This window comes from Pseudochaenichthys georgianus, chromosome 12 (genome assembly GCF_902827115.2).
Source record: "Pseudochaenichthys georgianus chromosome 12, fPseGeo1.2, whole genome shotgun sequence".
NCBI classification, from domain to species: domain Eukaryota; kingdom Metazoa; phylum Chordata; class Actinopteri; order Perciformes; family Channichthyidae; genus Pseudochaenichthys; species Pseudochaenichthys georgianus.
The window spans coordinates 9668451-9695887 of record NC_047514.1 but is presented as its reverse complement, the minus strand read 5'-3'; the positions used below and the strand labels follow the sequence as shown (position 1 = coordinate 9695887).

The following is a 27437-nucleotide window of genomic DNA, read 5'->3' as shown; positions in this document are numbered from 1 at the left end:
GCTGATTACATCTGGAGTTCAGGCCTGCTGCCGCTGGATGCAAGACAAACTAAACCGAGCAGAACACTGGCTCTGGATGTACTCTCTGTCTAGCTTAGGGGAGGACAGGGCAAAGCACTGGTGTTGGGTTGGGGCAGATAGATTATATGTCTTATCTTCCTAAAATAATCCCTCTGGATCTAGGAAGAGGTGCAAATGGAATATTTACAAGACACAGTTTATCTAAGTATATACTCTACATGATAAAGGCATAACATCTCCAAAATAGTAACACAAATAGGCTTACAAAAGCAATCATTTAGACACTTGTGTCTACTTTATATTGGCTCTCTTATGATCAGTTAGTAAATATGTTACATGTAATACTTGTGTTGACTTCCCTGGAGGTCTGTGTAATGCAGCAACACACGCTAGTGGTCTAAAGTGTAGTTACTGCAGTGGTTTGAGATGTCTGCAGTTAACGTCATGTGTAATTTGTTCTAATTATTACTTTGCATTCAGAATAACCCACATCATTGGAACAAATAAAGAAATGCATCAGTATTCAATTCAAGAAGCAAACATGGAAATGGAAAAGTCACATGTGTCATGCTTAATAACACTGAGATCATTTTTGTTTTCTTGCCAATGATGAACTCCCGTTTCCGGCAGTGTTGTGTCTGCTACAGTGGATTCGAAGTATGCTTTGCAGCTGGGCTCACACTGTAGAACTCGACACTGAAAACCATGATCAAACCCAGGTGCGACAGCTTAACGCTCATAAATGGTTGTACGTCAAATACACACTGCGCTCATGGCTTTAATCAATGTTTCTGTTTTGTCCATATTTCCACAAGTGGGTGTTAAAAGCTAGAAAACGCAGACTTGTAGGAATCAAACTCATTTAATACAGGAGTCATTGTTGCCAAGTGTGTTTAAAGGCTCTAATTAGAGAATGGAATGTATTTTACTGCAAATATCGAAGCTGGCTACCATAGATATTTGTAGTATAATTGGGTAACCACAGCCGCTTCCACACCCACGGTGCATCCGTGCAGCAATTTGGTCCACGAGTCATCACAATTAAGGATGATTGTGTCTCGATTTGAGAGGTCATGTGTTTTTCCGAGCTCATGTGAGGTCAAGGGACTCATTCTTCATTGGTTGAAAGGTTCAAGAACTCGAGGGAAATTACAGATGTTTCAAAGCTGCTAATTTTTCCGAGCTCACAATTCCGTCAGAAGTTTGTGTCTCCACCGCTTACTATTAGAAGAACCATGTTTACTTGAAAAACACAATCTTGGCTTACCAGTAGCGGCTGGCAGTGATTATTAGGGGAATATGTGTGTTGGGATTTGAGTGTTTTTCTTGAAAGAAGAAAACAGCCAAGGATAAAGTCTAACAAGGCTGCACACCAGGGGCGCTGAGATGTGGATGTTCGGATGGAATGAACAGCAACCTGTCAGCCAGAAACTGACTAACACATTTATCCCTGCACGCAAGTGATTAAACACACATGCATGTACGTGTAAAAGCCACATGCAGGGATAGAACCAAACTGTAAAGATGCCTGATGTATCTAGAGCTCACTGTGTCCCTTTAACTGACGTTTGGGGTCAAGGCGAGCAGAAAAAAAGGAACAGGGATCGAGCACATTAAGAAAGATAAATGGCTGTCACACACACATTTGTAAAGCTCTTTCGTGAGCACTTTTGTTGACTCTATTCATCCACTGAGGTCTAACCCTATCATGAAGCGTTTACCTTGACCTCCACACTGACCTCATTGTAATCCATAAACTCAATATTTGACCTTAAACTAACGGTTACTTCAGGTTGTAAGCAATGCTTCATCTCTTATCTCACACATACAGTAGCCTAGACTTGTATGTTTAGTCCAGTTGTAGGTTGAAAAGCAAATATGTATTCACATATTCAGGCTATGAATATACAGCTGAAAATTAAACAGAGTCCAGAAGTACATTGCAATGCAGATATGTTGCATATAACCCAGCATAGGAGCAATTATTTGTTATGTTGTCTTTGCATAATCGTAACACCGTAACCTAAGACATATTGTGCTGATATTCAAGTTCATATTTGTACTTGAGACATGTTTACATGCTTTACATTTTCACCCTCTGTCTGTAACCAGAGCCATGTCTTCTCTGATTGGTTAGCTGGCCGGCTCTGTTGTTATTTGTCAACTGCTTAGAAATGTCCCGCCCCTCAGCCACGTACAATGTGTTGGAGCGCTAGCCAATAGAATCGCGAGTGTTACATGGTGATGTCATTATGTTACAGAAGTGAACAAAGATGTCCAATCGAGACAGGGAACTTGGAACTGCAGACCATTGCACACAAGCCTATACAACACACTACAGGGAAGGGAGAACCCCCAAAGTATAATAAGGTCTCTTAATGCACTACAGACTGGATGCAATTTCCCCAGCCCCCCAAGTTATACTGCAAACCCCCAGGTTGTTGGTCACAGTCATTGTGCAAATCCAAGTTTAACCGTAACCTTCTAAATCCTCCAGCTAATGACAAAATGCAACAAACCTTGAGATGCTGTAGTTGTAGCACCAGGCCATCCAGCTGGCCTCTTTTTTCTTCGATCTCAGTTTGCCGTTTTCGCTTCTCCTGCGAGACAAAAAAACAGAAGAGAGAAAAATCAAATCACCAATCAGATATATACAGTCATATCTGTTTTTAATTGGCGGGCAGTGAAAAGAAAATGGTAGTAGTGTGGAAGTGGTGTACTAGTTGTGCACTAATGCATGCTTGTGTATTGATTGAGTGTTTTGATGTAATCGGCAAGACAATATCCCAATGGGCCAATTACAGTAGGGTTCTCATGTATTCAATGTAAAGACGAGTAGGCTTTTTATACGGTATACTGTTTAACTCAACTAACTCTGACAGTCTAGTCTAGTCTACTGAGTGGGTTACATCACAGAAGCTAGGTCCAAGTTTCATTTCTCCAATACAGACAATAATATATCTACTGTAAGCAGGCTTTAACTAAGAAGGGTATCCTAATTAAGAATTTGGATCTGAAAGGATGTATAACGATCAGCAAATCCTCACTGGACTGACTCCATCTCTAGCGTTCTGTACCACGAGACCGGCAGGAAAATGACACCCAGGAACAAAATGAAGTATTAGAGGGGTCGGAAGTCAGGGCTTATGGAGGGTCAGGGGCCACAGGCTATCTAAAGAGGATGGATTAGGCCTTGAAACCTCTAAATAGAGTGAAGGTTAGATTTGAGTTGGGGGAGAACAAGCCTTAACTTCATGTGGAGATGAATGAGACTGATGTTTGGAGGTCGGGTTGGACGCATGGTGATTGAGAGGTTTCAAATACAGAGACATCCTGAACACACTGAGGCAATGTGGAGTAACTATCTTTGGATTTACGCTAACGGAAATGCATGGGAATATAAACAAAGCAGATCCCAGTGCAACCATGGTAGGGTCTGAAGGGCATGGGATACAGTAGATGTGTGTGTGGCTCTCTCTCTCAGTGGGAGCAGAATCAGTATTTCTGGGCCATTTCCTGTTGGCTAAAAATAACCATCAGGGAAAACCCCAAAATGTGACTTAACGTTAGACCTCCTCTCGAAAAAGAGTAAAACTGAGTGAAAGAAAATAGAGAATAATGAACGTAAGGACATAGCTGAACAAAATGGCAGTGAAGGACAGAATATAACTGATTGATCAGAAATAGGAGGACATTTAACCAAATAATGCTAGGAACAAAAAAACTAAAAGCATTGTCTGTTATTCCCACCCTTTACATGATATTTCGGCTGATTGTGGGTGTGCAAATAACGACTTTAGTAGGCCATAGTAGCGAAAGGAGGAAGCTGGGTTAATAAATTGGGCATAAAAAGCGTCAGATATGAAACCAGAGATTGTTCTTTGAAGCTCTACTCAGACAAACAATTTAGAACGACAATCGTTCTCTAACTGTAATCTAGTAGACCTAAACTTAACCAACGGTAGAGTTCACGAATCAGCAAATCAGTCATCATCTTTTTTGTAATTTTCACATTGGGTGGTCTATAGCCTTTAACAGAGATAGTAGATAGGAAATGAGGGAACGAGTCAGGCCGGATTATCAGTATGTGGTAGACATTGAATTAATCCCTTAACTACCTCTATGTTAATACATTCAAACAGATCTGACCCTTCTTTGTTAATCAGAAACAAAGGATCCCAATGGACAAAAAAACAGGGACTGCAGATGTGTGCTACAACATGCTTCCCACTGCAAAGCGAAGTGTTTTTAAAAGCAGCTGCTGCTGTTACAGTCCAAGGTTTCGGGGATTACCATAACGTATAGTTATTGGAGCGAGTCTACCACAGACCTAAAAAAAACTAAATGAAGTAAAACAACTTGACTGTATCAGTTTTGCTCGAAGAAAACATTACAAAGGCGCACACATGCTGTAAAAACATCTGCACCAAAACTGAGGTCATCACACACACACACACACACACACACACACACACACACACACACACACACACACACACACACACACACACACACACACACACACACACACACACACACACACACACACACACACACACACACACACACACACACACACACACACACACACACACACACACACACACACACACACACACACACACACACACACACACACACACACACACACACACACACACACACACACACACACACACACACAGCAGCCGTTCCCATGGCTTGTAAAGTGCAGTTAGAGGAATGGTCACCAGATGTCAAGGACTGTCAAGGACATGTGGTCCAGTCATGGGCAAAACACACAAATGCACGCAAATACAAATCCACAGATACACACAAAAGCAAATACAGTCACGAATAAGTAAACTGATAGTAGACACTAATATATTCTCACGACCAAAGAGCCTTCAGGTAAGCTGTGTAGAAGGACAATTCCCATCCACAGCAATGCCCTGCTTAAAACACAGTGTTGTATAATAAATACATTAGTGGTTGCTAAACTGTCCTAAAGGGCCTTTGAGACGTACAGCTCTGCAGCAAAAAATACAGGCTCCTTATTCATTGCATGAAGCGACGCAGTAGGGGTGCCCACTGCAGAGGGATGTGGAGACGGAAAAAACTAAACAAAAGGAGAGTAGTCCTGTTCAAAAAATGCTGACAATGGTTCTACTATTTATGCTGCGCAATGCAACATAATCTTTCCAAAGAAACTACACCAACCAATCAAATATATCCAAGTTAACATACAGTACAGGTAGTGTGGCAAACTTTGAGTGTACTTTTTAAGAAATGTAATGGAAAGTACATTTCATCACTGTGAAAACGGTCCTGCCTCAAAATTAAGACTAATTGAGAATCTGTGGGAAACACAACCATTGGATTTGGCTGAAGTACCTCCTACCGCTCAGAAATCCTGCTTACTTGTACTATACTACGGCATGTACCGTTGTTCAAAAGCAGCGTCAGCGTTTTTCCTATTGGTATTCCCTCCTGAAATTCCCCCAAGTAATTCCAAGAAAGTAACCCAGAAATTGACTCTGGCATGATACAAATATTGCAAACTCCTCCAGATTAATCAGAATTGCTAAAAGTGCGTCTTGTAAATATTTAATGAACACAAACACTTCTGAATGTTGGCTTGAATTGGGTTTGATTGCCATTTAACTTTGGAGGACTACCAAGATCCCTTGGGTCATAGAGCTCCTATGAAAAAGTGTTGGATCAGTTCATGAGGCAAGCCACTAGAAAAACAAGAATTCATTCGTCACTGTCTGCTCGAACAAGACTAAAAACCGAAACTGCTAAGTTAATAAAAAGATGAAAGCCTTGTCGAGCTGAATTGGCAGCAGTAGGACCCTGCTCTGTTTACTGTGTTTTCCCCCAGAGAATACATCCTCCTCCTCCTCAGGAAAATATGTGGACATTCTTGGCGACACACTCATGACTTCCCACACACTGACTCACTGAGTCTTTGGCCCGCTGCTTATACAGAGGATATCACTTTCCCCACTACCGCTGACACAGTCCAAAAAGTTGGACACTAACACATCATTCCGTGTTCAATATTTCAAATGGCTCAGCCCCATTGGAGATCTTCACTGTGTCACATTGGCGTTGGGTTATTTGGCTTCATAAGCCAACCACAAGCCACATGGACGTCACAGAATTTAGTAAGCTCTTGTTCTACAGAGGTAAACATTTTGGTAAGGGAGAAGGGGTCAAAACTCTAAGTATCCACTTACAGTTTCTATGAAATTAAGTTCAGCACAATGGCTTTTCACTCTTCCGTAGTAACAGCAAAGACCAAAACTAAGAGGCTAAAAGTCAGGGTCTGATGTCCCTTTTAAACCTAACCCCTTGTTTTTAGGTTGTTACTTCATGAGTAGTTTTGTAAAATGTTTTCAGCCCGAACAAATTCTTCAAAAGAACTCTTTGGAAGAAGACCAACACTCATATTTTCATGCTCAGTTCTGGCATGGACAAAAATACCGTACTAGACTTACAAGAACAAGGTGATCTGAGTTTCCAAGAATGTAAATGTCCTTATTCACTGGACAATATAAAACTGAATACGGAAAGACACAAAGGAGCCAATCCAGACATGACTAGTATTACTGTAGCCCTATAAATCCTTGAAATGAATCCTGACTCAGAGCGGGATTTACTTCCTTTCACAGGACTTTTAAGTGGGACATAATGGTAATACACAGAGGGACGTTTAAAAGGCTAAACCAACTGAATACCAGGAAGGGACGTTTGATTGGATGGCCCAACAATCCAAGATGTAACTAAATTGGTTTCTCATTCATGCCTCCTTGTACACAATACAAGTACAGTACTGTAACTACATGGTGATACAGTAGGAGTCTTACTCACATATCTATATATACCGACTGGATAGCTTTCATTACAAATAAATGTGTCAGAATTTGTACAAGCAAGCAGTTGAATGCAAACAAACGCCTACCTATAATAACAGCTTCCTGCATTACTGATACACATGAGCTCACCCCCCTACACGAGGTCACTCAGGCGGGCTTTTAATGTGGTACGCAGGGATGCTGGGCTGGAGCTTTGGCTTGAATTGAGTTTGCAAACAGAAGCGAGCTGCAGATCAGATGGGTCACATTCTGCACATGCCAACACACCCTGCGGAAACATCTCAGAGTGAAGATCATCTTCCATCGAGCCTGCGGCCATACCTGAACGCTTAGAGAACAGACACTGAAATGGACCTGTGCTTCAAATGTTTCATTCAGTGTTTACTGTGCCGGGAAGAACTTTCTACACCTTTAAATGTAAATGTGGCTCTTAGTGGGGACTATATGAATGTTAGGTCCCCAGACAATGCTTATTTGTTAGGTCCAAAATTAACATGCCGCTAACCTGTTGACTCCTACACTATTGGTGGTGTCAATAAATGCAAATTTAGCACGTAGCTTAAATGTCTTGCATGCCATTGTCATGCGATATGGGCAGGTGGAGACTATACTCATCGTGTCCATATTGAGAAGAGACACGAGAGCGCATAACTCTGCATTCATGTGCACGTACACAAACATAAAGCATCACAATCTTTTAAAGGGATATTTTGAAGTGGGGTTCTATGGCATATATCATTTGGATTTGGATGCAGAACAATGTATTGCTTTGGATGGGGGCAGCACGTGTTTTAGCAAGTAACAGGCAACTAAACATTCTTGCCATTACCAAACTGAAGCCATTACAAATCGATGCTCTCTTCAAAGCCACCAAATTCCATTGACAAAAACAGTCACTTTGCCTTGCACAATCTCTAGTCAACCGCTGATGTGTTATTTGTGACTTTTGATTATTTGTGACTTGTGATGAATCCAAACCAACCCTTTCAAACTGGGGGATTTTTCAACAACCTTCTACTCAGGGTCAATCACTGACTATGGCTAAGTATCTCATACAACTCCAAGAAATCCAAACTATCCCTTTAATGTATTCTTTCGGCTGCCTTGAGTAAACAAACAATGCCACTGCTATCAGCAAACCAGAGGGTATCCGTTACTAGGAGAGTCATATTTAGACTGATATTGTGTTGTATTTATAGGTGTTTCTGCTCAAATGACCTTTGTTGTCTCTGCCCACAATACTGAAAGTATCTGTGTTGTCACTCTGCATTGCTTACTATCCAAATCAGCTCAAATGTCAAGACAATCATATAAAAACCACCAATGCCCAGTAGAGATGCATTCCAGTTTCAAGTCTTTATGAACCCTAACCCCACTCACACACAGGCATGTACACAGAGACACACACAAACACGCCAGAATGTCCAGTACGTCCAAGACAGCTGCTGCTAATTTTAGATGGCATGTAGTGCCTGGCGTGCCCCAGACCCCCTGCTACCAGACAAACCACACCCCCTCATCCCCCTCCAAATGACTTTGCCCCAAGCACACTCCTAACCCCCATAAAGTGCTGAAGTCCGTAAACCAAACGTCCTCTGGCCACCTATCCACTCCTGCCTCTCCAGCATCCAATCTGCTCAGTTGGTAGGTTGGCAACACCCACTCTGCCAAATATTCTAAACTTAAAGACAGTAATTCAAAACTTAAACTGAAGCAGTGACTCCAGTGACTTATCATAAACCAACAGCTGTGTCATGGTGACCAATAGATACAGTATTTCCAATTCTATGAAGCAGAACTGGGCAATCTGATAACCATTTTTCTCTCTTCAGTCACCTGGACCAAATCCAGATCGCAAGTCAACTAAAACACAAGTTTGAAAGATGGCAAACATCTGTTAAATAGGCAGAAAATATGTTATTAAGCCGCACTTCACTGAAACGGGAACAAACAATCTCAAGGCCAACAGTTAGCAGCAGTTTATCCCTTTTCCATTACCTGCTGTTAGAAAGGAAAATTGCTGCCAATAAAACAAATGGCAGAAAGTCAAAGGCTGATCTGTAACGAAAAAATAAATAGGAAACTAAGAACTGCTTCCTTTCTTTAGGACATGTTTGAAGTTTGGTCCATTAGCTGACTATGTGCAGTGGAGAAACCGCTTGAAGTGTGTTACAAATGTGATCCAAGCTTTGGGTTAATAATAGAAACCAAAAGTGACCGTATTTTGGCAACTTATTCAATATTGTCTATATTATTTGCAAAGGTTAACTGGCCAAATTGAAACAACACATGCCTTCAGATATCCCAGCCCCCCACTCTATTTACCGCACTTAACGCATGCCACAGTCACAAATCTCAGCATGCCAAGGTCTAGCTATAGCATCCCCCCTCACCTTCACCCTGCCGCCCCACTCACTTCCCCCTTGTTAGCCATCACTAAGTGGATCCAGAACACTGACCAGTTACACTAATTACTTTCAGAGACCCTAAGAGATCAACCTGTGGTCGAATTGTGAAATAATAACTGTTAAGCTTTGAGTCTTTAGGGCTGGTGACACATAAAGCAGCAAGAGAGACAACAGGCACAGAGATTTAGATTTTAACTGGAAGATTTCACATTGAAATATCTTTGTCTTGTTCAAGGTGCCAGCAGCTGTCATTTCCTGACACTATGTCTTTCCCACAAACACACCATGGTCATCTCACTCCTCATGCACCACTTCCTAATTCCCCTTAGACTTAGCCACAGACGATCTGCGGCCTTGAGTGCGTTTGAATGTGTGCGTGTGTAGCAAAGAGTCCAAAGGGCTGAGGTCATCTGTGTAAACATATCACAGACACTACAGAGAAGTCAGTGAATGAGTCCAAGCAAATACACACACACACACACACACACACACACACACACACACACACACACACACACACACACACACACACACACACACACACACACACACACACACACACACACACACACACACACACACACACACACACACACACACACACACACACACACACACACACACACACACACACACACACACACACACACACACACACACACACACACACACACACACACTTGTATATGTATTCTGCCATGCCGTTGGCGGTTGGCAGGCCGCATGGGCAACAGAAAGCTGAAGCGCTCGCCGTTCATTGGCTGAGCTCAAAACCACACGCTGGGATTTGGTGAACATACACAGATTTATAAAAAACACATAAACATTATGCACAGACGTCTTTTCGGGGAAACCCTGACAAGGCTGTATTTCATCCGATGGCTGTAATTACATGTTAATAATACACCAATTACAGGTTTGGATTTAACAACATGACATCACAACTGTTCCCTAATCTGACCAATTAGTAACCATGGGAACCTGCACCACTGGCGGCTGACAGGCCGGTAATCGTTATCAGACTGTGGGAATCTTCTTCAGTTTGTATGTGTGGTGGACAAATGAGCAAATGTACTCGTCAACTCTGAGATTTAACGCTGGCACATGTCGTACCCTTTGTTGTACTTTATGATTAATGCTGAAAGTCCTCCTATTATGTAGAAATAAACCAATCATTTCAACTTTGTTGGATGTCACTTACTCTCACAAACTCAAAAGAGAACCATCAAAGTCATATTGAATTGAGTTTAGTCAAGACAAACTGGGAAACTATTCAGAAGTACTGTAAATGTGCCGCAGAGAAAAGATGGCACTCAGGATTCATTTCTCTCTTGCAACTTCAATTATTAATAAGGAAGGAAAAGTACATACAGAAAAAAAGTAGTTGTTTTATATGAAACGCCTCTTTGTGTTAAATAAAGGATCCAAAAATAACTCAAAATAATAGTGAATTGTTTAAATCTCCCACAACAGTCTCACAGTTACTGCTAATTGAGCAGAAAGGTATCTCCATCCTAAAAAAGGTGGTGATTCACGGCCATTAGTGCTATGCTTTATTCATGAGCCACACAGCACATTGACCTGTCTCTGCAGCAAATGCACATTATAATGACAGCTGTCTGCTACCTAGTCATTGTTCTGGTCAGGTTCATTAGATAAGAACTCAAACTATCGTAGTACAGACGACGCGCTAATTAAATCAGTGTGAGCTGTGTGTTCACACCGCTCAGACACAGAGAACCGCCCACTGGGCTCGGATTTTAGCGGAAGATTCCAATTTGGCTCGAGCACCGCTTAAGTATTGATGAGGTATCAATAATTGATGAAATCATTCGCATGTCAGCTGCAGACCCGAGACAGTGTGAATGCACTATACACACCTCTCCACAGGGGTTTACTTATTCAGAAAATCAAGGCAGACAGTAAAAATAGTATAAAAAATATGTGGAATGTTTTTGGACCTCCTACGATGAATTGATTAACAAATTAATTGTAAACTATGAAACTCATATTCAAGTTGTTTTGATGGTCGATAGATTAAATAAAGAGAAAAAATTGTTACAATTATTTCATTCAAGTTTCTTAAATTCTTGATCATTTGTGGTTTATTTTTTCCTCTTTAAAATGAATATCTATAAATCAACGACAGAGCGAAAATATTAACTGTTTCCAGCTCTAAAATATTGCTTGTCTTCACTCTTCTTGAATGCAATGACATTTCGTTTTTGCACTTATGTCCGGGGACACTTCAAACTCTTCTAATCTAGTGTTTTAGTTGTGCTGGAACTCTTTCTCTTCATCCACGGTCATAAGAGGTTCCATAAAGTCCATCCCCTTCCTTTTGAGAAGCTCTGTCCAGCTCCTGTATTTACACTGGGTATTTAGCTTCCAGAGTGCCTCAGAGACTTGTTAGTACTAATAGTGTAATATTAACCGTTCTCTATTGGAGTGCCTGGTAGGGCTTGAAAGCTATTAGTGCGCCTTATTGTCTTTGACACAGTGTACACACGCAGAGCTGAGACAAGGCAGGCGCTCGTTCAGAGGAAACAAAACGAGCTCAAATGATATAATCATATTCACAATGTGACTTTACTTTAAACAAAATCAATTCCAGTAATCTGATAGTATTTCAGGAAAGATTACATAGAGAATTATTTGTAGCGTTACGACCGCTGTCCTCAGAATATTCTGTAACGTTTGTTGTGTTTCCTGGCGTGGTGCAGCAAACCTAAACCGTGCACGATCACGTAGTTGATGATGATTTGAGTCGTGTTTCGCCAAATGATGCAAGAAGCAGAAACGCTTGATCCTCTCCGCTGAAGAACTTTCCACTCTCTTTAAGAGCCTGACTGCTTTAAGTACATACAGCCTGGTATGGCTGCCGTGTTTCAACGTGGCCAAAATAGTTTCTCCATCTGCTGCCGCTTGTGTGTATGAGCGAGTGTGTGTGTGTTCCTGTGCGTCTTGAGTGTGTGTGGTATGCTGTGGTTGCTCACTGGCGCCAAATGTAGTCCCAGGCAGTGACTCCCGGTGTAACTGTTGCTCCGTAAGTCCTATCAGTACCAAGCCAAACACTTCAACAGATGATACAGAACACCGAAAAGCATTCTGGAGCACCTTAGGTCATTCTATCTTCGCAAGAACATACACCAAAAAAAAAAACACAACAACTTTCCTCTACGTTGGTTTGAGCCGCAAACAACGACATGGAAGAAGTTGAGAGCGGCCACAACAGACAAACTGCAGCAGCAGTGCAGGGCCGAAGCAAAGGAGCAAAGCACTTTACAATATGTGCAGCAAAAGATGTGTTGAGTGAGCGAAATGGATGCAGAGGGCTATGATGTCATGCTGTAGGACTCCCGACACACAAAGCTGACTCACTTTTAGTCAACAACTAAAAACTCTGCAATGAGGACATTGTGATCGAAAAAGAAACAAAAACTAATATACAAAGTTTGTTACCTTGGTTGGCATTTAGCCTACGACCACAGATGCTAAGGCTAATTACAGCTAGTTAACTTAGTACATTTGAAACACACTGTATGCCAGGGTTATTATATTAAACTATAGCAAAAGCAGAAAAAAATCAGTGAAACAATATTGTTACTAAACTAAAACTGAATAAAATGTTAAAACTGAACAAAATCAATATTGGCTGGTTGAAAAAAGTAATAAAAAAAGAAATGGACATACTTTATTTCTGTTTATGCTTTTTAGCGATAGCAAATCGTTACCAAAACAAAAGGAGACGGTACTTTTGAGACTATATATCCAGCTCAAACAAACATGAACTAAAATCCTCCAAAAACTACAACTGAATATTTAAAAACCACATTTTTCTTTTGAAAGCCCAGCTAAATAAAACAAGCAAACACGTTCTGAAAACAAACTAAACCAAAATGAAATTCAATACTATTATCATATTGCAGCTTTTTGTACGTTATATCGGCGGTGGAGATAGTAATCATTCAGCTTTTGTTTATGTTCATATATTTAGAGCTCAACATGTTATACTTAGCTGGCTTCAGAACCACTAATAAACACTACGTAACACCACCACCTCAGCCAAGGGGTGACCCTAATGTGTGGCATTCATTCTTCACGTCGTAGGAATTCAATCAATAAAACTTGAACTCTGATATGTGGCAAAGACCCACAAGCGTTTTCCCGCCCTCGACATGTGTTTGAATTGACAAGAATGGAATATGAATGGATAATGTGAACACGCAGAGAGAGCATTAGAAAGAATCAGAGAGGGGGATTATGAAAGAGGTAGAGAGACTGAAAGTTAGGCGAGATATTGTGCTGCGACTGACAGGAAGAGATGAAGCCAAGGTGAGACAGGGTGGACAGACAGACAGCAAAACAAACAGAACAGAAGGTCAGAGCAACATGAAGAAGAAAAAACTATTTAAAACTTTTTAGACTTACCGCCAAGGCCTGCAGCCTCTCTTTGTGGAGCTGAGCCTCCTCACACGACATCCTGAGGGGGAAGCAAGGGGAGAGGGGGAGAAAGAGACGTGAGATCTGGGAGCTTTAGACTGAGTACCTCAGCGAGAGGTAGAGAGGGGAGGGAAGGAGTGGAGGAGGAGTATCCAGACAGGGTCCTTCCTCAGCAGTAATCCAAGTGGAGAGAGGAGACAGTGGGAGAAGCAGAGATCTCTGGTTCACTGTCCATGTGCCTCGCATTCCCCCTCTGACTCTATCACCCACTCTTTCTCTTGCGCTGCCTGTCTCTCCTCCCATTTGTCCCCTCCCTCTCTCCCTCTCTTTTTTAGGCATGGGCCATGTGTGTTGAAACAGCTGGGAGGAGCAGCTGAGAAGAGGGAAGGGGAGGAATGGAGAAGGGGTGGCATGAAGGTGAGAGGGAACGAGTGAGGAAGAGACAGTCATGTGTCATGTTTAAAGGGGCTGGATTCGGATCCTTTGCAGGTTCTATCTGTAAAGCCTCTACTGCGACTTGTTTGGGTGCTTAACATTTAAATAAACTCTCTCTGGAGGGAACTTTGGGATTGTAGCCTTTGCAGACCATTTACATGCACACAAACGTACACAAACACACTACAGGAAAGTGAGATAATCTCAAACACAGATCTATATGTATGCAATTTAGAAGGGATTTTTTTTGAGAGAGAAAAAAAAACCCTTTCATTGGTCGCTCTTTTATCAAATCAAATTGGTTTTAGTGGTATCTGCAAATGTTCCCAAAAGATGTTTAAGAAAGTAATACACACTAAAAATGTATTTAACATTGGCACAACTGGAAATCTAATCACCATGTAGTCTAATGTCAGATAACAGCAGTGTTTTTGCACAGAATTAAGGTCAAAAATAGCATTCCTACACCACCAATTGCCTTCGACACAATACGAACAAATGTAAATGACAACTCCGCACCTGGACAGAAACCTTGTTGTCACGTCTCAGGACAAAAATCCCTGGATGCCACTTCATAAAAATGTAACTTCTCCCAGGATCATAGCCTCGCTACGACATATGCTCTCCACTGTATACCTGAAGGGAAGGGGTCATGCAGTGCTAACGCTGCATATAGCATGTTACCATCATTTAAAAAGGTGTTACAATTATCGTCAATGACAACGCCTACACACAAACAATCCTCCTGCTGACTCTTCACTTTCTATTTCTGGTCATACGTTTATTCCAGTCCCTTTCAATGCGGCATCAATAGAAGCCTATAGTTTAGAAAAACAGAGAAAGGAGTAGGATCGAGAGAAACGCAGATAACTGTGTCACTAGGAATTGATGCACGTGAACATCAATGGGACATGTCTCTAAATACAAACTGCAAAAACACCTCTTTAAAAAGCATTTCCTGGAGACTTATCCTAACCTTAAGCATAACCAACACATGCCTAACCCTAACCCCTACCCTTACCCTAACCCTAATCCTAAACCTAACCAAGTCTTCACCCTAAAATTAATGATTCCCCTCATGGGGACCTCCAATTTGTCCCCATAAGGGAGGCGAGTCCCCACACGTGACTGTGTAAACAGATTTAGGTCCCCACAAGTATAGTAATGCTAGGCCACACACACGCACACACACACACACACACACACACACACACACACACACACACACACACACACACACACACACACACACACACACACACACACACACACACACACACACACACACACACACACACACACACACACACACACACACACACACACACACACACACACACACACACACAAAAGCAGAGTGTGTGTAATTGGGTCACTGTTAACTGTGTCCCAATTTTCTTTCTCACTTTTTAACATTCTAGGTTCAACATTCCTCTTCTCCTCTTCTTTCACAACTTACTTTATTTAGCTTATTTTCTCCTCTTTTTCACTCTCTCTATCCTCCCTTTCTCCTTCTTTACACCCTTAACTCTTTTCCTTTTCTTTTTCCCCTTTCATTCACTGCATTGATGCCCTCTTTTTGACACTCATCTCAACTTTCCCATATCCAACTGTTCCTCCTTGAATCCTTTCCTCCAAATATCACCATGCCTCCCCTGGTGCATCTCTGCCCTCCATTTCTCCTACCTAGTCTTCCTCTCTTTCCCGTACCTGTCCCGCTTTCCCTCTATCCATATCCTCCTCATCCTCAATCCCTCTCCTCTTCCTCTTTTCTCCTTCCACAAGCACGCATCCTTATAAGGAAAAAAAGCAGCAGCAGCAGCAGTAGTCCTGGCCGACTCTTCAGGGAATACGGAAGCATGTAACACACACACACACACACACACACACACACACACACACACACACACACACACACACACACAACACACACACACACACACACACACACACACACACACACACACACACACACACACACACACACACACACACACACACACACACACACACACACTGCATTACTCCAAGAGAAGAAGATAAATGTACAATAAATAATTGCAGCTGCAGAGTATCTGTCCCGTAAAGACACAGCTGTGAATAAATCAAAATAAGTTGTGTTTATGTCTCAGCTATACAGTAGCTTCCATCTGTTATGCTGTATCTAAAATAATGCTCAGAAAAAAGACAGTGTTCACGAGTGGTGTCATTTTATTCTCTAAAGCTTGCCTTTCTGTGTGGGACAGTTCAACATTACTTTCCTTACCCAGTATTTTTTTGTTTTAGGTGTTTTTGTTTCTTTTTACAGAAGTCTTTACATCGCCTACTGTATGTTGGAGTTTGAAAAAGTTCATAGTTAAGTAATTAAAGAGTAAAAATGATATTGCTTTCAGGGGGTTTTCTAGAAAGATATAGTATGAGGGCACTGATCTTGTATATAAGTATAAATTATTGCAAGAACATGACGTCCGTATACAAAGTGGCACCGCGGACGTAAACACCAACGACAAAGCTGTCTATGCCGTCTGACGTCTTTTCGACACGATTTTCATATCTATGGAGGAGTCATTATACCGTTTTTGACGAACAAAAATATGGTTTTCTGGCTTCATTTAGTAGTTACTTAGAACCTGTCAGATCTGATTAGCCTTTTATGTCAGGTTAAAGCTTTCTGTTCATGTTTTGAGACTTTTTAATATAGTACAGTTGTTCATAACGTACAACATTGGTTGAGACCAAAACAGCTTTTTGTCTGCGTAAATTGGCAAATGTTTACTCATCCTTTCGACTTTACATGTTGATATTATGTCAATGTTGTGTATATAGCTGCACTGCCCAGAAACAACCAATAGGCATTTGATTAGATAGTTTTGCTAAATGTATGAGATGCTATAGTTGTTGCAGTGCTAATGTGTTCCCATCATCTTTAATGTATTCATCTTTAAGGTCAAATGTATCATCTACTGTTTTACCCTTTGTCAGATAATGCCAAAAGCATAAGCTTAATACTATAGGCTCACTGAGGCTCACCGTCAAGAGAGGACAAATAAAAACTGGACTCCATCACCCGGGACCCGCCCTTATTAAAACACCCTGCTCCAGCTGTAATGTGTGGACTACATGTTAATATAGAGCATGACCTGTTTGAGGTCTCAGTAACTGTAGTTTAGGTTATGGAGGCAGGCTCAGCGCTGCAGCTGTCTGACTGCAGCCGCTCCAAGACTTCTGGCCCGTCTCTGTTTGATCTGGACTCACACCAATCACATCATGGAGTTGGCTGCATGCACACACTGTCATTGCTAAGAATACTTCCTCACTTTAACATTTCCACTTCATTATAAGTGTTTCTATTCCATTCCCATGACTTTTTAACTCTATCTCTGCCACCTCCCCCCCCCCCCCCCTTCAACCCCTTAACCCTGGCGTCAGTTATGTTGGTCTGTCGTCGATGGACACAACAGCATCATTGTTCCTCTGCATCGCCACGACGACGCGATGACCTCACTGCACAGCCAGCCCGGCCCGCCTCTCCCCCCCATCCCAGCCCAGAGGTAATGGCCTCCAGATGTGGAACCAGAGGCCCACACACACACACACACACACACACACGCACGCACGCACACACACACACACACACACACACACACACACACACACACACACACACACACACACACACACACACACACACACACACACACACACACACACACACACACACACACACACACACACACACACACACACACACACACACACACACACACACACGCACACACAGTTAGTTTGAGGTAATGAGCAAATACGGACAGAGAAAGTAAGTCTGAATAAACTGTACATGTGAATTTGAGCATTAGTGTGTGTGTGTGTGTGTGTGTGTGTGTGTGTGTGTGTGTGTGTGTGTGTGTGTGTGTTATGTTAATGCAGCCATTTATTTTGCCTGCTTTTCCTGGGCTTAGCGCTGCCACATTGTAATTCTCCCCAAAATAGCTGAAAGATCTGGTACAGACCGGCCTCTGTTGCAAAAACATATTGTGTGTGTGTGTGAGAGAGAGAGAGAGAGAGAGAGAGAGAGAGAGAGAGAGAGAGAGAGAGAGAGAGAGAGAGAGAGAGAGACCCAAAAAGTAATATTCCTGGCTGTGTGGAGTGCCAGACCCTGATCTCATTCATATTTTATAGATCACTGAGGGAGGTCAAGCTGTGATTGGGTGTGTGTGTGTCTGTCTGCCTGTCTGCACATACAGTTTAACAAAAAACTATTAAAATTCAGCATTGCCATGACGTCTTTATTACTGCTGAGTATGTTTATTTTTCCGCTTCGTAATTGGCCTTATATTTTACAAAAGCAATTGCCGAGGGGAGCATGGCTGAACTTCTAAAAGTCAACACTGTCTTTCAGCAAATAATCAGATAAAACTCAACATGTTTTCCCGAGCTTATACAACACAGGAATCCAGTCTCCTGCAGCCACGCAAAGCCAAGCGTATTTGACTGTTTAGTCTACAGGAAGCAGGAAGGAAAAAAGTGAATTATCCATACTTTGCCAGTAAAAAACCTAAACTATCTGAAGTCGGACACATGACTAGAAGCAAGCAGAATCTCCATTCATAATAATTGATAATATAATCACTCATTTACAGAGTCCCTCACAGTATAAAAGGTAATATAGATAGCATATTAATTAGTCAGTCAGATCAGCCCATTACTTTTTATTTATCTCACTCTTAATTATTCACTGAGGGATGATTTAATAATAATAGTGATAATGTACATTCATGTCTACACTGTGCATACAAATAAGACTTTTTAGAAATTATGTCAAGCTTTTTTTAAATCAATTTCTTCCTGAGATGCATTTTTATATAAGAATCAGATGCCGTAGTCCCCAGACACTGTAACTGTGATTATCACCACCGCAGCATGTTCCCTCTCGGAATACCATTATTTTCCCTCTCCTCTATGGTTTGCGCATCTCCTCTTATACAGTGTTAAAAATTCATGTTCTGGTATTTTCCTCCTTATGGAGTGGAGATCCAAAAATCATATATATATTATGTAAAAACGTCATTAGTTATTTCAGTAAAAGCCTCAAGAACCACTTTGTTTTGCATGGATGTTGCCAGATACCTTTACTGTGCTTTAAATATAGGGCTACAAATAATTTAATTACAAATCCATCTTTTTTTTTTTTACATTAAAACTATTAAGCCTATTTAATGTATAAAAAAAAGGATTGTTCGGCAGGCAAAGACACTTTACATTTTTTCTATTTTAATGTATTAATTGTTATTATTACTTTGTTTGTTAAAAAATGTTAGGCTGATAAACGACTTATCAATAAAAACACCAAAAAATGTATGATAACTGAAAACTTAGACATTTGGTGACAAGTTCAAAGCACCACCCTGTGGAACTGCATATGCTCAATCCATGCCATCACTAGAGAGTGTTGTTCCCGTAAGACTTCCCTGAGTGTGCAATAAATAGCAGCAGAGAATGGGCCATCTGCCATTGTGGTGTCTGCGCTCTGCATGACCACAACTACAACCTCCTCTTTCCGCTGATTCAGTGGCCATCCCAGAGAGATTGAAAATAAGCCCAGAGGACAACAAGACACAGTTAAGGGAGAATGGATGAGATAGACTGACTGAATCACCACGACAGCACTGTCTCATTCTCCCAATTTTTTTAACATTAACTATTGATGGTCCAGCTAAGCATGTCTGCTCCATGCTGCACTGCACAGCATCGTGGGTGCGGCTCTGAAAGAGGAGGCGAGATTCCCTCTGAGCTGTCACTCAAACTGCCTGTTCGACAGCTGATCAGGACACTAAGCTGGTGGGTGAGCTGCAAAATAACAAGGCAGTTATCACTCAAACCAGAAAGCCTCTCAGCATCCTCTAATCTGCAACATCTATGGGGTTTGAGGCTTTTTTATAGCAGTATATGCATCGTCTCTATGATTGTTACCCTGTATAAGGGTAGAAACTGCACAAGCTGTATTATTCATGATATACAGTACACATGCATGCACCATATGGTGGGGTTTTCTCTGGAAGTATTTCCTTGTACGATGTGAGGGTCTAAGGACAGAGGGTGTCGTATTGTCATACTGATATTCTGTACAAACTGTGAAGTCCACTGAGACAAATGTAACATTATATATAAATATATAAATAAACATTGATTGACCATATGTGCAAAAATAAGAGTTGCACAAGACCCAAAAAGAGATAGTTAAGTAGTGAAGCTAGCTTATTGCAGTTTAACAGCACAAACCTTAACTGTACTACAACTGTATAACACTTGTCCCTCTGGAAAATAAACCTACACCAGCAACTCCACAACCTCAAGTTGTTGCATAGGAGCTATATGAATTTCTACGCTCACAGAACATAACACCCACAAAGCTTTAATGTGTTTGGAACAACTTACTCCCACTCTGCTGCTCTGTATCCATATTTTGTATCACAGTCACTACTCATCCCCAAACCAATTCATATAGCAGCTAATTAAAACATGTGCAGTTTAAAACACAATAAGAATACCTTTTCTCTTTCATCTCATGGAGACAAATTAAGCTGTTTCCCAACGCTTTGTACCATTTTGTATGGCATAAAGTATTAGTGCTATACTTTGGACTTGAGTTAGGTTTTACTATTAGTAAGTATTTGAAGCTTTCTTACCAGTTAAAGTTTTAAATACAGTTGAATTCTGAGTTTTAATATCGAGAAGTCTCACCTTTGTGTAGCATTTCTTCACAGGGAGTTTCAGCCGTTGTTTGAGCAACAGCTTCCGTCAACCATTTGTGATAGTGACACCTGACTGGTCTTCATTCCATGTATTGGACAAATTACTTCCAGTCCATTTATTTGTTAAAGACCTTTATCAACCACGCGTTTCCACTCCATACATTTAAAATTAAACCAAACTGAAGTGCTTTATGACTAGCTATAATCTCCAGCATGTGCATGTGCAGGTCTACTAGCTAGCTTAGCAAAGTTGTGGCTAAAAAACCCATAATGCAACTCTCTCTTAAAGGTAAAGGTTTAAAAAACAACAACAACGTAGATGTATTGTCTTAGAATATATATATAAAAAAGACAAACTCATTAAGATAAATATTACTTTTTAGTGTTAGGGCCAATATTGGTGTAACATGTAATTGCAGTACACCATTACTCTTGGGGTACACTGAAGGTCACAAATGCACTGATGCAACATACCATTTTGTTATATTATATTTTTTTCTTCTCTGCCTTTTGATTAAATAAAGATGTGAGAACTCTTGTGTCTGGAAATGCAGCTGAAGGTTCAGCAAATCTGCTGATATAGTACTTGTGGGACACACCATCAAAAACTTGACAGTCAGCCTCTGAACAGCAACATTTTTCAATCCAAAATTCAACCGACATGATCCATGAGACATTGTCTTTGCTTGATACTGTATATGTCTTTCTGTGTTTTTGAGTATGAATCATGAATCTTAAATCAAGTTTTAAGTCTTTTTATAGGTTGCTTTTCTTGCTGAAATGACCAACAAATAAAAGATGCAGTTAATTTCACTACCTTTTTGTCTTAATGTGGGCATTTTCTTTCTTATAGGTTTAATTTCTGGACACACACATGCCTAGAAAAACGGATACAGATACAGGAAGAAATGCTCTGCAGCATTTCTTGTGGAGAATGAGAATTGTGGAGCTTCTGTGCTAACGCAGAAGCCGGCCCAAGCCTGCAGCTTCCACATTGACTTGCTAACACATGCCCCACTGCACACTTGCACACACACACACACACACACACACACACACACACACACACACACACACACACACACACACACACACACACACACACACACACACACACACACACACACACACACACACACACACACACACACACACACACACACACACACACACACACACACACACACACACACACACACACACACACACACACACACACACACACACACACACTTGCGCACACACACGCGCGCACACACACACACACACACACACACACACACACACACACACACACACACACACACACACACACACACACACATGCACATTCACACACCCTGTATACCATGGTGTTCAGAACAGGGACAGTGGGATTTTGAGGGAAATGAAGAAGAAGGAGTCCAGGACTGTATTGTAAAAAAAAGTATTAGAAGAAGATAAGACAATGAAAGAAAGAGGAAAAACGAGAAAGAGAATAAACCCATGAATGGCAGATGTGTGGTGAGGTGAGAGGTTTGAAGAGGGAGTGTGAGAGTGTGTGAAGCAAGAAGAGAGGATATGAGAGGGAGGAGTGTACACGGTGTACAGCGGGTCTCCTTGCCAGTCATGACTGAGCAGCAGCCTCACCATGACCGAGCTCCCGTTCCCATGACAACCCAGCCTGTCAGATGGAGAGGAGAAGAGGATGGAGGGATGCAGAGATGGAGGCAAAGAAAAGATAGGAAGAGCAAGAGGAAGAACATGTACTCACGGCGCTGTTGCTGTGCCGTTCCTCTGCAGAGGTGTGTCTGACATGGCTGCAGCACCCTCTGCTCTCCTTCCCTTCTTCTTCCTCGTCCTCCTCGCCTTCTCCTGTCCTCTTTTTTTTGACAGTTGTGTCCACCTCTTTGCTATCTCTTCCACGTCTCCTCCTCCTCCCTCCCCTCCGCCTTATCTTCTCCTCCTCCTTCTTTCCTCCTGCCTTTTCGGTGTGTTTGTCACGTCACTGTGAGGGAGCAGCTGCTTCTGCTGCTCCTGCATCGCCCTGCTCTGCAAGCAGGAGGGGATGGGTGTGAGCGCATTGGTGTGTGAGAGAGAGAGAGAGAGAGAGAGAGAGAGGAAGAGAGAGAGAGGAAGAGAGAAAAATAGGAGAGAGAGAGAGAGAGAGAGAGAGAGAGAGAGAGAGAGAGAGAGAGAGAGAGAGAGAAGGAGTGGTTCAGTGTATGTGTGTGTTTAAATGTGCAGGTGATGATGCCCCTGGGAAAGGGAGAGATGTGTAGGTGAGGAGAATGAGGTAATAAGATGCTGTGACTCAGAGTGAGTGTGATTGAGATGAGGGAGAAGGAGTATGAGAGAGCTAAGGATGGAAGAGAGAAGGAGAGCCTTAGGGGAGTTACAGTATAAAGAAAGGAGTGGCCAACCTCATCCCTGCTGCTGCCATGAGAACCTTTCCCCTTTGAGACGGCTGAGGGATTCATTTAAAGAGGTAGATACTAAAAAAATCCTCCATTGTAAGGCTTGTGTCCTGCAACCTTAAAGGGTTCACAGAAAATGGAGGTAAACACATGTGGACACATGGCGAGGGCAGGGGGGCGACCCCCCTTGGATAACACATGAAAAAGTGCCCTATATGTTGCACCTCCTGTCACAGGAAAATGTGATTAATCGCCCAGTAATGTGCCCTTAGGAAACATGGAGAAGTGCCCTCTAGGGTAAATGAGAAAACATGATGTTCACTCCTGGGTGCTTATTCAGGAGAGAAAACTTAATAATGTGACCATCCATTGGAGAAAAGATAAGTTAGTGCGATCTTGTTGCTCTTCTAGTGGAGAAAACGTGATCAAGTGCCTTCTAAGATGCCCCTTCAGTAGACAAAATAAATCAAATGCCCTTAAGAGTGCCCTCCCAGTGGAGAGAATAAAATAAAGTGCCTTATTGGTGCACTTGTAATGGAGAAAACGGGAACAAGTGCCCTCTTGGTGCACTTGTAATGGAGAAAACGGGAACAAGTGCCCTCTGGGGATGTGTTTTAGTGCTCCCTACGGTTAAAAGAAACGTGATAGGGTACCCCCCAGATTCCCTTGCAGTGGAGAAAATGTTATGCAATGCACCAATGGATAGAAATCAAACAAACATAACAAAGTATATATGTTACATATGGTATGGCCCTGCATACTATAACGTTTTCTGTGCACTGTTGCTTTTCTATGTTATGTATCCCTGCCACTCAGAGAGCCTGAGTCCATCACTATGTATGTCTGGAAAGACTGGAATCATGCTTGTCAGAAAGAATCCTCACAGTCAGCACACTGATACATGTTTTTTTTTAAACAATTGGAGACAACCATAACAAAACAAAAATGTAAGTATTCACAATCCTGATTTGACCATGACAACTGATTTTTTCAACATTGTTGAGAGTCTGCACTTGTCTGTGAGAACTGAGGCACGTCACCAGGGACAGACATTATCTAACGCAGTGGTTCCCAACCTTTTTTCCCAAGAGCCCCCCCAAATGACTCCTGTTGGAAGTTGCGCCCAACAGCGGTAATTAAAGTTTAAAATCTCAAAAAAGCTACAACTACTGTCACAAACTGGATGAATGTGAAGTATTGTGTTAAAGGAGGATGAAAGCGTAATTAAGGAGCACTATTGGAGTGACTTTGATGGCTATTGGACTCAGGATTAATTAATTTGGATTCCCGCTGAATGAAGAAATTAAAGGACGGCGCAAGTGGAAACAATTCACAAAGGGATTAAACTGTTTAAAACACATGCTCAAAGTAAGCCGGATTTTGCCGATGTGTTTATGTGGATTCAAAAGTCGTAAATAATCTACAAAATGAAGGAGACCGATCTGATCGGAGCAACTGTGACAAATAATCCAACTGAAACCGGCATGGACAATGACTATGTTTTAAAAATGTGCTTATCCAGACAAGCCTGGTTCGGACACTTTATGGGCAGAAGAAACATTTACATTAAAGAAAGAATTATACATTTCTGTCTTTGTATGCCTTTAATACTAACTTGAATTTTTATTCAAATTAATTAGTAAATTATTTTTTATATTTTATAGTAATGTAGAGACATGGCTTTTAGTGACAATCATGTATTGCCTTACAATTATATGAAAAAAAAAAAAAGTCTAAATATGATATTTGGCCTCAAATCATCTGAGGCCTGGCGCGGGAACCACTGATCTAACGGATGGCTGTACTCTAGGAATCAAATCCTCCTCCTCCAGATCCAGATGAGTTGGAGCTGTCATGTTAATGTTAAACAAGCCCGATTTCCACAGCTGGATTCAGTGAAAGCTCCAGATGAGATTACATTTAAATATAACAAGTGCTGCATTTCCTCAATTATATTTATTTTGCAGATTACTGTGAACTATCCAAAAATCTTGATATCAGTGACCAAAACATATTCTGTAATATGAAGCACAAAGACAGAGAGGAACAGCTGTCACATGTTGAATCCAACCAACACAGATAATATACACTGCAGTAGAGTCGGATGAGGATGCTTGCCAATCACAGAATTTAAAAGCTCAAACAGCTCAAACAGACAAGCATCCAGTTGCTTCTGTTAGTGCGCTATATGAGAACAGTTTAGTCTGGAGGGGCTCGCCTCAGTAATTTATCCAAACAAGACGTTCAGCAGACTTTTTATTGGGTCTATAACCTACTGGCAGAGTACTTACCAGCAGAGACTGCAGGGGAGAGTCTAAGCTAGAGCTCATCTTCAGTCCATCGCTCTGCGCCTCCTCCTTTCTCCTATTCCTCCCCCAAATATTTAAGGAACTTACATTCCTTCATGCTTCTTTATCTCAGCTTTATTTATATTATAATCTCATTATTAATTGTAAAGCGCTTACACATCACTGTACACTGTATACCAAGGCAGGTTTACCATCACTCTCTGTACGGAGGCTCAGTCACTGGTACACTTTTATTTATAAAGCTATGTTGGGCAAACTCCCGTATTACATCTGTTCTCTGGTAAAGCAGAAAGTTGCGGGCAGCTATTGTCTGAGATCGCAGGATGTGGTCTTGTTAGATGTGCCGAGAGTGAGGACTGTCTTAGGTAAGACGGCTTTTATGTGCGCAGCTCCACTTGCTTGGAACAGCCTACAGTCCAAATTTAAAATTGAGCAATTTTATTTCTCTGAATGTTTTTAAGGCACGTCTGCACGAGATGCTTTCTGACACTATGGGTGTTTGTAAGTGTTGGTGAATATGTAAATATGATGTCCTCTATTGTTTGTTTTTATGTTGTTTTTATGTTTCATGTGGAACTAAATTGATGCAGGTCTCCCTTGTAAAAGAGATCCATGATCTCAAGGGACCTATCTGTCTAAATAAAGGTTTGAAATGAAATGAAATACCTCCTTCCATCAATTTGTTTACTTCTCTTCCTCTTTTCTCATTTTCTCTATTCCTTCCTTTTCTCAGCAGAGGTCCTTTTGTCGTACACTTGTGAGCTCATTTTATTTATATGTACTTGAAGGTTATTATGAACACCCTTGGAATTAGGTGCATTATTTCCCAGAACAAATTGAATTCAGTGAATGTACCGGCAGTAGAGCAGACAACATCTTTTTCCCAGGCTCAAAGGAGAAAGTGAAGGTCACAGCTCTTCAAGTGCAGAGACATCTGACATTCCTGACTGTCAAACATTTAGAAGTTTACACTTGTAGGGAATGCTTCTTTCCGGACTTATCTGCCTCCTCTCTGCTTCCCTCTCTCTTTCCACTCCTGACAGTCCAGCCGTGGTTATCACACTGTGAGGTATGCTAGTAATGCAGAGGCTGCTCTTCAGGTTAAGGTAGCGACCTTAAAAGGGCATCACACATGCACCCGCTACCCTTTACACGCATAGCAAACACCCCCAACACACAGACAGTATACTATGGGTATATGTTTAGTGCATCTTCATCCTCCCTGTGTCCCTGTATCAGTGTCTGTCCGGACATTAATAATGAACCCATCCAAATATATTATTATCCAAACATTAATATTACATCTATTCAAATATCAGTAAGTATTATTCAACCCATCCAAATTTTAGGACAAGCATCCAAATATTAGTATACAAATCCAAGTATTAGTACTAAACCCATCAATATTACGATATTATTACAAATATTATTCAAGCCATCTGAATGTTAGGATTAGTATCCAAATACTAGTATTAACATTATCAGGTTACCTTTTCGGAAATTAGCATTTGTATCCGGTTATTCGTATTTGTATGCCATTATAATATTTTAATATTAACATCTGAATATAAGTATTAATAATACAAATATAAGTTTCCAAATATTTGTATTAAAATCTGATTATTAATTTACAAATATTAGTATTACAATCTGAATATTAAAATTCAAATCAGTTATTAGTATTACAATCCAATTCTTAACTTTAATATCCGAATATTAGTATTAGTATACAAATATTAGTATTGAAAACTTTTTCATGTGATCCAATGTGTTCATGTTGGTGGCTGATGTCTGTTTTTTAAAGTATAGAGTA

The 27437-nt window shown here is 41.2% G+C and overlaps 1 protein-coding gene across 4 annotated transcripts in view; it reads right to left on the bottom strand.

Annotated features, from left to right (window-relative positions):
- Window positions 1-22946, bottom strand: part of palm2akap2 (PALM2 and AKAP2 fusion) — an 85000-nt gene extending 62054 nt beyond the window's left edge. For 2 of the 4 annotated variants that reach the window (XM_034096010.1, XM_034096011.1), the window contains exons 1-3: window positions 22673-22946; window positions 13721-13772; window positions 2541-2621 (exon numbers count right to left, since the gene is read on the bottom strand). In XM_034096010.1, coding sequence (XP_033951901.1) covers window positions 2541-2621; window positions 13721-13772; window positions 22673-22716 — 177 coding nt within the window. In that variant the 5' untranslated portion in view covers window positions 22717-22946. Of the gene's footprint in view, window positions 1-2540; window positions 2622-13720; window positions 13773-20908; window positions 20930-22672 lie in introns of those variants that run through there. The other 2 variants (XM_034096012.2, XM_034096013.2) reach the window with 2 other exon arrangements.
- Window positions 22947-27437: the final 4491 nt, after the last annotated feature.